The sequence below is a fragment of the Elephas maximus genome, chromosome 13 (assembly GCF_024166365.1).
Source record: "Elephas maximus indicus isolate mEleMax1 chromosome 13, mEleMax1 primary haplotype, whole genome shotgun sequence".
Lineage (NCBI taxonomy): Eukaryota > Metazoa > Chordata > Mammalia > Proboscidea > Elephantidae > Elephas > Elephas maximus.
In genome coordinates this window covers 74,279,325-74,293,610 of record NC_064831.1, presented here as the reverse complement: position 1 = coordinate 74,293,610, position 14,286 = coordinate 74,279,325, and the positions used below count along the sequence as shown (strand labels likewise).

The 14,286-nt window shown below is 40.0% G+C and overlaps 1 protein-coding gene across 3 annotated transcripts in view; it reads left to right on the top strand.

The window, feature by feature from the left end:
• Positions 1 to 14,286, top strand: part of PDE8A (phosphodiesterase 8A) — a 134,514-nt gene that overhangs the window by 46,470 nt on the left and 73,758 nt on the right. For all 3 annotated transcript variants that reach the window (XM_049852776.1, XM_049852777.1, XM_049852778.1), the window contains exons 2-3: positions 9,150 to 9,206; positions 10,808 to 10,998. In XM_049852776.1, coding sequence (XP_049708733.1) covers positions 9,150 to 9,206; positions 10,808 to 10,998 — 248 coding nt within the window. The remainder of the gene's footprint in view (positions 1 to 9,149; positions 9,207 to 10,807; positions 10,999 to 14,286) is intronic.

Sequence of the window (14,286 nt, the reverse complement as noted above, 5' to 3'; positions counted from 1 at the left end):
TCCACTAATAATGGCTTTAAGTTATGGAGAACTTAACTGTGTGCCAGGCGCCAAGCAGAGAGGTGCATACATGTTAGCTCATTTAATCTTTACAGTCACTATTTTCTAGGTAAGATTTAGTAAAGTGGAAAGAAACTTGCCCAAAGTCATGGGAGGGGGCAGAGTTCAAACCCCTGTCTGTTCTACCTCAGGAATACTGGTTATGGGAACAGTTTGGCTGATTCTAGATAATTCATTCTGTGGCTTGAGTTGTCATTCTCCATGTAATTCTTTTTGGATACATCAAGGTTCCTTAGCTAACCTGGTAAAACCTAGGCTGGCATTTGCAGTCAGGATGCTAAGAGTGATCAGGTAGGCAGGCAAGCAACTGCAGAACGTTCTAAACAAGGTTCGCTGCTTTCTGAGTGTGCAGTGTGTTACATAAACACGGTTGGTAAATGTAAATATGCCTGAAATAGACTTGTCCCAGAGAGAGGCAGGATACTAGTTTGTTAATTTATAGTTGGGAGTATTCCTTGGGAGTATCCTCCCCAGGAGGGAGAAGAATAAATAGTACTGAGTTCTCACCATCTGGCTCCCCAGGCAGCCTGTAGACCCTCCGCCTCATTCTGACAGGTTACCGGTTTCTTCTTTCTTGGGGGACAAAAAAAGGGGGGGGGCTCTAGTGTGGCCTCCGTGAATATACCTGAGATTTCCATAATTAGATTTGCAGATTCTTAAATCTCAGTGGCACATTCAAAGAGGATCTCATAGGTTCAATTATCCTACAGTTGGCTATTCTCATATTTTATGGGTTAATTCTTACTGGTTTTACTTTCAGAGAACCATCTTATTTCAGGGTTTTAGGAAAATCTTTATTCATCCAATGTGCCAAATACAGTAATATGATGTTGAAGAATTGGGTGCTTTCTTATATAGTATTTTAAGGTATGAAAATAATGGTTTTTACTAGACATTACTTTGTGTTCCAAAAGAAGTAGCTCTTTGGAAAAATATAGTTTTAAAATGCCTTAAAGTATGTATGAAAAATTACAGTTTCATAACATAAACTTCTTGGAAAATCTTTACTGACGATATTTAGAATTTATTGGGCATTAACTCAGTGTCAGGCATTATGCTGAGTACTTTAAATAGCTCATTTAGTCCTAGGGAATCCTAGCAAAAGCAGCTAGGAGCTTTGCCTCAGGGTAGAGCTTGGTGCCATCTTGTGGGAGGATCTGGAAAGTATCAAGCTGATGCATACCAGCTTCTTTCCACTAGGGTGCCTTGCAGAACCCCAAATTTCTACACAACATTAATCTAAAACTCAGGTATCAGAACTCTAGTCTAGGAATTGTGGATCTGATTGTGTCCTGTGCACCAGCAAGTTCTGATGACCCTGCCTCTAAATCTATCTACTTGTCTCCATGGCAACTGCTGGGCCAGCCCACCGTCGTCTCTGGCTTGGACTGCTGCTACACGAGCTTCCTAACTGGTCTCCTTGTTCCTACTTTCACTAGTCTTCTCATGCAGCCTGAGGGATTTGTTTAAAAAGTAAAAATCGGATCATATCACTTCCTGTATAAAACCCTCCACTGGCTTTTCATGAAATTTAGAATAAAATCTAAATTCCTTGTCCTGGCTTAGACAGCTCTGTATTGTGTGGCCTCTGCCTACACCTGATCTCATCCTGGCCCTCATCCCCTTCATTCTCTCAGGTGCCCCACCTTGTTCCCACGTGAGGTTCTGTGCACCTGCAGTTCTCCCAGCCTGGGTGCTCCTTCCTCCACTGTTTCCATGGCTGGTTCCTTCTTTTCACTCACATCTTAACCCTCGGTATTACTGGCTCCAAGAGGCCTTCCTTGGCTTTCTGATCCAAAATAGCAACCCACTCCTGAAACTGTTGTCCTGAGATAATCTTTAAACATTAAAGCCAAAAATATCCCCTGAAGTTGTCTTAAAACTAAGCAATAGGTTAGCTTAACTGGCAAAAAATATCTGCCTTGAGCATTACGCTCTTTTAAGAACTATCTGTGTGGGATCAGATTGACAACAGCAACTCGAATGACACAGGAACCTTTAGGGGACAGCGAGTGTATGTTATGGGGGAGAAACACTGAGAAAAAGAGGGTGAGAATGGTTGCATAACTCGAAGAATGTAATCAGTGTCACTGATTTGTAAATGTAGAAACTGTTGAATTGGTGTATGTTTTGCTGTGTTTATTCTCAACAGCAACAACGAAATACATAGCAGTCCAGTTACTCTCCATCATGTCTCTGTGTTAAGTAGCGAAATTCTCTGTCTTGTTCTCTGTTGAATCCCCATTGCGTTGGAAACCTCTCAATAACATGGTGGACACTTAATACAGATGTGTCAAGTGGATGAATGCTGTTTTCCAGTGTTCTTAATCTTATTCCAGCTAGATATTGGTTAGGGTCAGATGATTTTAGACATTTCCCTGTGGAATATAAAAAGGCCATGGTAATTAAATTCAGACAGACCTGAGCCCTGTTCCTACCATTTTCGCTTACTGTTTAGCCATAACAGCGCTGAGCTTCAGTTTCTTCATCAACAAAATGGAATTGATGAGCTTACCTCATTAATTGATGAGGACCCTGCCAAAGAGGTATTTCCCCTCAGTCCTAGGTCTAAATTGGATTTAAATATGATTAGAAGCAAATTATTTAACATATAGTAGGCACCTTCTTTCTCTCTTAAAACTGATGGTACCTTGTTGTTGTTTACATTTTATTCTTCTCAAGGACAGTGTTAGGTATCTACACAATGTTAGCATATAACAGAGTAACAGGTGGTCCACAAATGTCTTGATTAATTTAGTCTCTTCTCCACCTAAGAACTGATGTCACCTGACTCCTGTCCTGGCCATGTCCCTTTAATCAAGTTATCCCTCTTTGCCAGAGAGAGACAAGATGGCCACCAGTATACAGAGAAGGTCCAGTGGGGACAATACAGTTCAGGTCAAAATTTGATTTATGTCTTTACTACAGTTATTAGGTCTGTATAGTTAGTATGGAGTTAATTGATCCCAGGATAAATTTATGTTTCTAATAAGGGATGTAGAAAAAGGAGACAGATGCATGGTTCTTTTGGGGTTCCTAGAACTTAGGCCTTTAATGAGATTCTTTTCTTTCTTTTTGCTTCATAATGAAATAAAGTATATATGAAAATACTCTGATAACTAGAGAATGGTATATACATATATGTATGTGTGTATGTATATGTATGTATGTATGTATATGATTTCTAGATAAATGATTTTTTATTCGGCTAGTATGTCTGAATGCCTGCCACGTGCCTGGACCTGTTTTGGGTATTGGGAATGTAACAATGAATAAAACAGACAAAACCCCTGTCGTAGAACTTATATTCTAGTGGAAGAGACAGACAATATAGACAATAAATAAGAAAATATGTAGTATGTCAAATAGTGATTAAGAGCTAAGGAGAAAAACAAAACAGGGCAAGGGATAGGAAAGGTAAGGGGAGTAGACATTTAAAAAAGAATTTTTTTTTTTTAAATGTCTACTCCCCTTACCTTTCCTATCCCTTGCCCTGTTTTGTTTTTCTCCTTAGCTCTTAATCACTATTTGATATACTCTTCTCCCACCCGTCATCCCCAATCAGGATTTGTACCATAATAACTTGGCCTTCGAGTGTCACATCTAAATGATGTTAGGTGAGTTTAGCAAACAAAAGAAATCTGGAATGTGGTTTGTCAAAGTATCTAATAATAGTTTATTTCATGTTTCTGTTACCCATATTTACTGAAAAATTGAAATATAAAAATGCAAATAAATATCTATCTTGTCTGATATCCTAATTTTACGATCTTTTTAAAACAATAAACTCCATAAAGACACCAATACTTAAAAATCCTGGACTAAACTGAACACCTTGTGTAATTACCAGTATCAGCTTTTGAACATACTATTATTACCTAAAAATATCACTTGCTTTGAAGCTGAAAGATTAAATCAAAGCTGTGTCATTAACATTGATTTGAAAATGACTATCTCCTTCTAAATACTAATGTGAAAAATAAATTATTTTTAGGAGGACTATGACCTGAAGCATTCAGTCAGTTTGGTTGTGATTTTCTTACATAAGGAAAGGATGAAGACAAGAATTCCAGTAGTTCCAATCCCTTATCCAGGGCAGTTGGGAAGTTGTTTACTCTTTGAGGGCCCACTGCTGACGTCTGCTCACTGAGTAATGTCATCAGATTTCCTGGTGGTGGTTATTTTGGGGGGGCAGTGGTAAGTAGTTGTCCGGCTCCAATGGGCCTGTGCTCCACAGAGGTCCTGAGAGCCGGATATACCCCGTAGACAGGATGTAAGGTTAAATGCTGTCTAGTTAAGTAAATAAAAGTGTTCATGGTAAAAGCATTGCTGAAACAATTAACATTTTAAAGTCGTACTGCTAAAATTATACTGAGGCAAAAGTCATAGTCTTAAAACTTTTTAAACATAAATCTGTAGCTTCTTTTATTGCTTAAAATAAATCCAATGGTGAGTTATTTTTGTAAGTTGAGATCATGAAGTTACGCTGTCCTTGGTAAAAGTAAAGCTATTTCACCAACTGCTATAGTTGTTTTTCCAGGAGTGATGAGTTTTTGCCCTGAGCCATCCATATATTTATCTTGTCCCTCAGCTTGTGACCAACACTATATAGATATATATATTTTAATCTCTCTAGTCATTAACATTTTAAAGAAATTATTACTGCCTTTATTTCCCTCCTGGTTTCCTTAAATTTGGTCTGTCAGCTGCCAACTTTCTTAAATGTAATAATTTTAAAGCTTAGTATGTTTAATTTTTTCTTGTTTCATGACTAAAAGATTTGACTATGAATTTTGCCTCTGAGTGTGATTTAGACATATCCTGTAAGTTTTATTATATGATATTCTCACTTTTATTATTTTTCAAGTGACCTGTAGCAATAGTTTGCATTTCCCTCTTTAATTCAGCAGCTATGTAAGATGATATTTTTTAATTTGTGGGAAGGAGGATAATTTGTTGCTGTTTAAACTTGTTTTTAACTTTTGGTTTGATTGCCTTGTGGTTAAATATAGCAACACTACATTTCTTATGAATAAATACTGGACAGTTTTTACTTTGGGGAATATGTTTTAAGGTTTTCTTTGTGACCTAATTATCATATATTTTTACAATATTCATATTTTCTAGTCAGATTTTATTTTTTATCTACTTGATCTTTCATAGTGAGTCCCGTTCTGTCTCCCATCAAAGGCTGAAGACCCCGATTCATGTGAAGGCCCAAGTGCTCTCTAACTACCACTTTGTCTTCCATAGTAGCAGCTCCTCCTGGTGATGGTTTTTCTGCCTTTTTTTTTTTTTTGACTGTATTCTTTTTTTTTTAATTGTACTGTAGATGAAGGTTTACAGAACAAACTAGTTTCTTATCAAACAGTTAGTACACACATTGTTTTATGACAATGGTTAACAACCCCACGACATGTCAACACTCTCCCTTCTCTACCCTGGGTTCCCTATTACCAGCTTTCCTGTTTCTTCCTGCCTACCAGTCCCTGCCCCAGAGCTGGTGTGCCTGTTTAGTCTTGTTTTGTTCCACGGGCTTGTTCAATCTTTGGCTGAAGGGTGAACCTCAGGAGTGACCTCATTAATGAGCTGAAAGGGTGTCTGGGGGCCATATTCTCAGGTTTTCTGCAGTCTCTGTCAGGTTGCAAGTCTGATCTTTTCTTTTTGAGTTAGAATTTTGTTCTACTTTTTTCTCCAGCTCTGTCCGAACCCTCTATTGTGATCCCTGTCAGAGCAGTCAGTGGTGGTCGCTGGGCACTGTCTCATTGTTCTGGAGTCAGTCTGGTGGAGGCTGTGGTAGATGTAGTCCGTTAGTCCTTTGGACTGATCTTTCCCTTGTATCTTTAGTTTCCTTCATTCTTCCTTGCTCCTGAAGGAGTGAGACCAGTGGAGTATTCTAGATGGCTGCTCACAGGCTTTTTAGACCCTAGATGCTACTCACCAAAGTAAAATGTAGAACATATTCTTTATAAACTATATTATGCCAGTTGAGCTAGATATTCCCCGACATCATGGTCGCCACAGCCCTCAGCCCAGCAATTCGGTCCCTCAGCCAGTTTGGATGTGTCTGTGGAGCTACCATGACCTTACCTTGTACAGGTTGTACTGGCTTCCCCAGTATTGTGTACTATATTACCCTTCACCAAAGTTTCCACTTATCTGTTGTCTATTAAGTGTTTTTCTAGCCCTACCCCTCCCCTCCCTTGTTTCTTTTTGTGTGTAAACCTTTTCATGAGTTTTTACAGTAGTGGTCTCATACAATATTTGTCCTTTGATGATTGATTTCACTCAGCATAATGTCTTCCAGATTCGTCCATGTTATGAGATGCTTCACAGATTCATTGTTTTTTATTGTTGCATAATACTCCATTGTGTGTATATACCATGGTTTGCTTGTGCATTCATCTGTTGTTGGGCATCTAGGTTGTTTCCATCTTTTTGCTATTGTGAACAGTGCTGCAATGAACATGGGTGTGCATATGTCTGTCTGTGTGACGACTCTTATTTCTCTACGATACATTCCTAGGAGTGAAATTGCTGAATCATACGATATTTTCTGCTTTCTCTTGTGAAACTGTCCCGCGTACTGTGGAAAATCAATGCAAAATGAGTTTCCTTCTCTTTCTTCTTCCTGAAATATGAGCAATTCCATTGTAGTTTCTGAGCAGCAGGCCAGTCCCATTCCTTGTTCTTTCATTCATTCTTTGCTCTAAACTTTATTCATAAAAACGAACAAGCTGATCATTCAAATTGGTCTCTCTCAGTGCGTCTTGCTTTCCTTCTCACTGTGAAAGTATGACTGTATAGTGCAGATCTCTCTCTTTTAAGACTCTGTCTGCCCTTTTGGACCATCTTTTTTTAGAAATTCTGGCTTGGGCATCCATCTGGACCTCTCCGCATGAGGCTAGCCCATGGTTACACAGCTCAAGAGGATAGATGGTGCCCTGGGCTGTATGATCGTTCACCTTCTATCCTGCCAGAGAGGTCCTTCTGTCCAGTCTTAGTTAAGCATAGGGGCAACCCTCATTGCTTCTTCCACCTTCTGAGAGATGAGAATGATTTCAAAGCAAATCAGAAACTACGCCAGTAGCCCATAATTAGCAGGCATCAACTTCTAACAGTTAAAAATATACATGGGTTTCCTCTATCACTGAACAAATTTTGTTACATGTGTTTACTGTAGGATAGATCACTGCTGGAGGTGGGCAGCCAATTAGAAGCACCTTGTATGAAGTCTTATGGTTCATTTTTCTAGGTATGGAATCATACAATCTCCAGAGACCCATGGTAGTCTAGGGTTTCCATCAGTATATACAGTATCTCAGGGAAAATTGTAAAAAAGTGTTTGTTCCTCAGAGTAGCAGCCCAGCGTCAGGGTTCATCTCTTGTAGCTGAATTTTGTCTGCCACCCTCTCCTTCCCTGGGCTCCTTTGTGCAACACACAGACTACCCAAACCTGTCAGTGGTCCTGGGTTTGCAGCACACGCTATAGAGCAAAAGAGACCTAGGTCAGAATACCAGCTCTGCTACTTGCTGGCTGTGTGGCTTTAAAGCAATTTCCCAGCTGTAAACTCTTAAAAGGTTGTTATAAGGATTTAACAAGATAGTGTACGTATAGCCCTTAGCACAAGGCCTAGTACATGCTAAGCCCTCCATGGGCACTAGGATTATTATTACTTCTTTGAGGGGTTGGTTATGACCATTATATTTATCTTTGTGTGTTTTAGTGTTAAGTTCTCAAATGGGTGGGTAAGCTTGTATTGGGAAGTACTGTGCTAGGTAATGGGGATATAAAGGCAAATATATTGTTCTTGCCCTTGAGAAGCTCGTAACTTCTTTGGAAGGATAAGTATACGTGATAGACCAGGATAAGTGCCTTTTAAAAGCAAGCGAGGGAGAGTTGTTAGGGTCAGATACATAACGGCTCTCTCAGACACATGGTTCCAGCCATTCTCAGATGGGCAAAGGAACTGGACCTAGAGATCCTACTGACAGTTTAAGAAGCTTATGAAGCCTTATTATAGTATTTGAAGTTATTCTTAATGAAATAGATTATCGTCTAAGAAAATATAAATTACTAAAGTTGTCGCTGGGAAAACTTACATAGACCTCTACCATGGAAGACGTGGAAAAATACAGTGCCTTTGGTGTCCTGGTTTAGGGGAGAAAATATGATTCTTAGTGTCAGGATGACAGAAAAAGATATTAGACACAAAGAAGAGAGATTTGTGTTTGGCTTCAGAAGTAAAGTGAGCAGTCTGGACCAAGGCACAAGGGCAGAAGGAACATGCTAAGCTGGGAGCATCCAGGACACTGTTGTTGCCCCTGCACAGGAGGGTCAGGGAGGAGACTGTGAGGTGGGAAGGGATCTGTCCAAAGAATTGGGGACCAAAGTTCTTGTCCTGGCTCTGCCATTTATTTGCTGTGACTCCATAGACTAGTCACTTCCTGTCTCTGGGCTTCAATCCCCACCACACTTCTACTCTTGACACACATGGGGTCACCATGAGTCAGAGTCGACTCAGTGGCAGCTGTTGTGCGTGGTGGTGTAAAATTAAAAGGGTTGACTATTTCTCAGTAAGGCTTCTCAGCTCTGACATCCCATGATCTGACTGCTGGACTTCATTATTCACGTGCCATTTTAGATACAAGATTTTATCGTTTACCCTGGGAAAGTGGAAGTAAGGATGGAGGTATCCAGTGCTTATTCAGTGTTTACTCTTTGGAGGCTCTTTAGATTGTAATCTTGTTTGATCTTTGTAACAAAAATATTATTATGTCCATTTTACAAATGAGAAAATTGAAGCCGAGGGAGGTTAAGTAAGTCACTGAAAGTTGCCCACAGCTAGTGGAAGACAAAGCCGGGATCAGAGACTCATTGCGTTTCTCCCTCCCTCCTCCCAGCCACCCCTGGACTTTATGAGGAGCTCCCTGGATTCCTCATAATTATTTCTCCGCCTACTAACTATTCACTTCAGGCAACTTTTCTCTAAAGTGAAAGTGTCACTTTTATCTGTGGCACTGGCTAGAGAGAAAAAATATTCAGCAAGCTTCTCTTTTTATTTTTTAAGCAAATCTCTTTCTTTCAGGTAGCAGTAGCTGATGTGCAGTTTGGCCCCATGAGATTTCATCAAGATCAACTTCAGGTAATCTTCGAATGTAGTAAATAATGAACCCTGCCATAATTTTCACATGTGGATTTTTTTTACAGAGGAGGAGGGAGAGAGGCCTGAAGCTATGTACTAAAAATAGTCTTCTATTTTATAGTATTGGATCAACGCTAATTTCCTTAACGTCATAACAGTGTTGTGGTTATATAAGGGAATACCCTTTCCTTAGGAATACACATTGAGGTATTCAGAGATGAAGAAATGTCTGCAATCTACTTTAAAATGGTTCAGGAAAAAATAACTGGGGGGTAGAAAAGCAAAGGTGACAAAATGTTAACAAATTGGTGAATCTAGAAGGGTGTACTGGTGTTCATTATCATCCGCAACTTTTCTGTAGGTTTGGAATGTTCCAATATGAAAAATGAAAACAAATAGTCTTCTCTGTGCTGATGAATCAACTCTGTCTGTTGGAAAGGAAATGTGTATGACTTGTCTAATCCAAAACGTTAGACAGGAAATCACCTCAACTGGCTATTAAACTCACTGCCATTGAGTCGATTCATAGTAGCCCAACAGGACAGAGTAGAACTGCCCCATAGGGTTTCCAGGGAGCAGCTGAAGGATTTGAACTGCTGACCTTTTGGTTAGCAGCTGAGCTCTTAACCACTACACCACCAGGACTCCCAATTGGTTATTGGTATCATTTAATTTAGCCCCAAAATTATTTGGTGCTTCCTACACTGAAATGCCTGTTCACTATTATATTAAAAAAAAAAAAAAAAAAAGATGGCAGAAATGTCCATTCTTATTTGTGCAACTGGATAAATTTGGAGGAACTAAACCTTGGAGGAATAGGGTTTCTGTCCATTTGTAGTCTCTGTCTCACCACTGCCTCCCTGCACCCGTTGGTCAGTCTGGTTCAGAAGGGTGCAGCAGTGGTGTTCCTGAACCAGATTTGGTTGGAGGTACCTGTCTAGGTAAGAGGCAATTTATCCTGTCCCCCAGGCAACAGATCCAGGCCTGACCTGATTCACACCAAGCGCCCAGACAGCAGCCAGTGCCCCGGGGCAGAGGCGTAGATGCTGCTTCTTATAGCAGGTCCTGTTTTTCTATCACTTAACTAGCAGGCTTTGAAATGTAACATTTTGGTCTACTTTAAATTTCTCCCATCAAAGTAATTTTTTTTTTCCAACTTGGAGGAATTGCATAAAACCTTGAGTCAAACATTTAAATATATTATTTAAATGACTAAGTATTCCAATAGTTTCAATGAAATAGTACTGAAATTTTTTATTGAAATAATATTGAATTTGCCACCTTACTTGGTGTTACTTACTTTCTGTTAACTTAAATAGCTGTGTGTTTTCATTGATTTTGTTTCAAGATAAAGTGCTTCAGGAATGTTTACTTTATAATATTGTAATCAAGTCTTTGTTGAATTCTGCTCATTCTGAACTTCCAGACTAAAAGCAGAAAATAGCCTTAATTTTGGGGAGCTGAGTGATAATGTCCTTGAGCTGTGTACAGGAGAAGGATTTATATTAACATATCATTATGTTTCTATCCGTGACTTGTTAAGAACTGACAGTTCTAACAGCATCTTTTTTTAAAAAAGTGTTCATGCTCTTTTGATCCAGGTACTTTTAGTGTTTACCAAAGAAGATAGCCAGTGTAACGGATTCTATAAGGCATGTGAAAAGACAGGGTTTAAGTGTACAGTCACCAAGGAGCCTCAGGCAGTGCTTGCCTGCTTCCTGGACAAACACCATGACATCATCATCATAGACCACAGACATCCCCGCCAGCTGGATGCAGATGCACTGTGCAGGTAAGCCTGAGACTCGGACCTGAATAGTGCTGTTGACATTTAGAATATCATTATTTCTAGGACTGATCTTTTTTTGTTTCATTTTCCTTTGCTTAAAACAATAAGAAAGTATGAATGAAAACCATTAAGGCTTAATCTGAAACCCAATATGTAATTAACTTTTTTTTTTTATCATCTGCGTATCACTAAAATGAGTTGTTATAATTTTCTAGATGTTTTTAAGGTTTTAAAAAAAATTTCTAATGTTAGGTGAACGTTCCTTGTTTACAATACTTGCAGAATATCAAATCATGAGAGAATTCTGAGTAGCGGATATAAATCTAAGAAAAGGTCTTTGAAGAAAGTTATATGCTGCTGATAGAAGAAAGGCAAAGTAAAATGCTTGTTTTTATTTAATAGAAAACTTTATTTTGGGGAAGGCAAATCATAATTTTAATATAAAATGTTATAGTATATTAATTTTAAGGGCATTTAAACAGATTTAAGCCAAACATAAAAACCAAACCCATTGCCACCAAGTTGATTCCGACTCCTAGAGACCCTAAAGGAAGAGTAGAATGGCCCCGTAGGGTTTCCAGGGAGCAGCTGGTGGATTCAAACAGCTGAGCTTTTGGTTAGTAGCCGAGCTCTCAACCACTGTGCCACCAGGGCTCAAAACTGGTGTCACAAGAAAATGATACCATATCAAAAAGGCCACAAGAAAATGACATCATATCAAAAAGGTCATGCAGGGTATGTGATGATTTCAATGTGTGTTTATTCTCCTTGGTATTGAGAAACCACATTCCAGATAGGCAGACTAGGTAGCTTTTACCCTAGTGTGGTTTGCCTCAGTAGAACTTACTCTCTGACCTTTATCTAGTGCCTAAAGTACTACTTATATTAATCTAGTTGAATCCACAGTAAGCCATTATCACTGCACCCCAGATTTGTTGGACATGCCATCTGGCTGGTCAGTTAGCACATTTGCAAGGGACTGCAGCCCAGGAGCAGTGGAGAGAGCTCTGACCAGGGTGAGGCTCAGGGCCTAGGCTCAGCTCTTCCATTGACTTTGGGTATCTTTCTTCCTCTTCTGTGCATGTGTTTTTTTCAGCTGTAAATTGGGAACACTTGGTTTCTAAGATCCCTTCTATCCCTATTTGATGGCCGTCATTCAGAGAAAGGAAGAAAATATCTAAAGAACGTGGTACTCAGTAGTATTGGTAGAATGCTGCAAGGTGGGAGAGGTATCAAAGGAGGGCCAAAGGGATGCCAAAATAGAAAAGATGAGGAGGCGGTAAGGTACTGAGGAAAACTCAGACTCTTTTTTCCAGTCTTGCTCAGGCCCAGACCTAGCCACAGGTATGTGCTGAACAATGAAAATTTCATGTTCATAAAGAGAACTCTGCTAGATCCTGTATTATCAAAGAAAGGTTAAACCAAAACCAGAAAACCAAACCCACCCATTGCTATTGAGTCAATTCCAACTCACAGCAGCCCTATAGGACAGAGTAGAACTGCCCGTAGGGCTTCCAAGGCTGTAATCTTCACAGGAGCAGGCTGCCACATCTTTCTCCTGTGGAGCTGCTGGTAGGTTCAAACCACCAACCTTTTGGTTAGCAGCCGAGTACTTAACCACTGTACCACCAGGGCTCCTTAAAGAAAGGTTGTGTTCAATTATACACCACTTCTTAAGGAAAGAAAATGTGCTATTGTTGTATGTCTTATATAACAATACGAAAATAGTGTTAATTCATTCAGCAGATTTTTGTTGAGCCCTATACAAGAGTTTTCTAGGCCAAAAATAAATAAAATGTTCCTAGGAACTTGTAAGACTAGTGGAGTTGAAGTATTTAAGTGAAAAAAGTAATTTTACATAATACTCAGTCAAAAACACACACAAATAGCAAATTTCATAAGCATTACAGTTGAGTTGTCATCATGTAAATAAGTTTATACAATTTTAAAAATAAAGAATGTGAACTGGATGTGGTTTTAGTGAAATATAAAATGTCATGTGTACATCTCACCTACAAAGCCTCTGTCATCCCCCATCCAGACTCTGCTGGAGATTTAGGGCTTCCCAAGAGAAAGCTCTGACATCCAGAAGTTCTCTGTCATGTCAAGGGATACGACTCACAGGGTCATTTTGTTGTTGTTGTGTGCCACTGAGTTGATTCCTATTCCAAGTGACCCTATAGCACAGGATAGAACTGCCCCATAGGGTTTTCTAGGCTGTAATCTTTAAGGAAGCAGACTGCCACATCTTTTTCCCAAGGAGTGGCTGGTGGGTTCAGACCACTGACTGACCTTTCGGTTAGCAGCCAAGTGCTTAACCACTGCACCATCAGAGGTCCTTTTAAAGGGTTTTAGGGCAAGTCTAATCCCCTTCTCCAGAATGGGTTTCTAGCATTTGAGGACAGGGATTGTGCCCCTCTGAGATGTCTTCTCTTTTCTGGGTTGAGCACTTCCTCACTGCTGTCAGCAGTTCCTCACAGAGCCCTCTGAGTACGCTTTTGCAATCGATGTCTCATGTAAGCATGGTCTCTAGGACTAAAAACCCAGATGGTTTGGATAGACCAGTGAAGAGAAAGCAGAATAGCCGCCTCCCCTGTGCTAGCCAGAGAACGGACCTTTATGAGCGCAACCGTCAATCTCCTTCCTTTCTTGATGGTCATGTCACAGCTCAGGTCTTTCTCACTAGCTAATGTTCCACCATATTATCCTCATTTTGTTAGGGGGTGGGCGAGGGTCCTTGTGCCATTCATAGTAAGTTTTCTAGAGGCAAGAGCAGGCCCTGCCTTTATGTATCCTAAGTTGGTTGGTTCACCTGGATTCTGGCCCTCACCTGGTTTCTCTCCCTTAAGATCATCCCCTTTAAGGATACCTGCCCATTATAGACTGTTTCTTCAAGGAGTCTTTCTGGGCTCCCCTACTGAACCTGCTTCCCCTCTCAGCAGGCCTACCCAGCTCACAAGACCTTAGCTGTGGCAGAGCTCTGTCCTCCCCTTCATCCTCCCTTTTGAGACGCCTTGTGATCAGTGTTTTTAATCAACTGCTGACCTAAGTGACTAGCATTCATTTGTATTTCTCTTATAAGATGCTTTACTAAAGGCCAAATATTCTGTATTTTCTACATTTCCCAAATCTGCCAGTTTAAGAACCCTGCTTTGCAGGTTTTCTCACCTTTGGGCACTGTATTTGGTACTAGAAACACACACATGAATATGACATGGCTCTTGCCCCTGAGGAGCTAATGATTTAGTTGGCAAGGCAAGCAAGTAATTTTAGCACAGGGGGGTAAGTGAC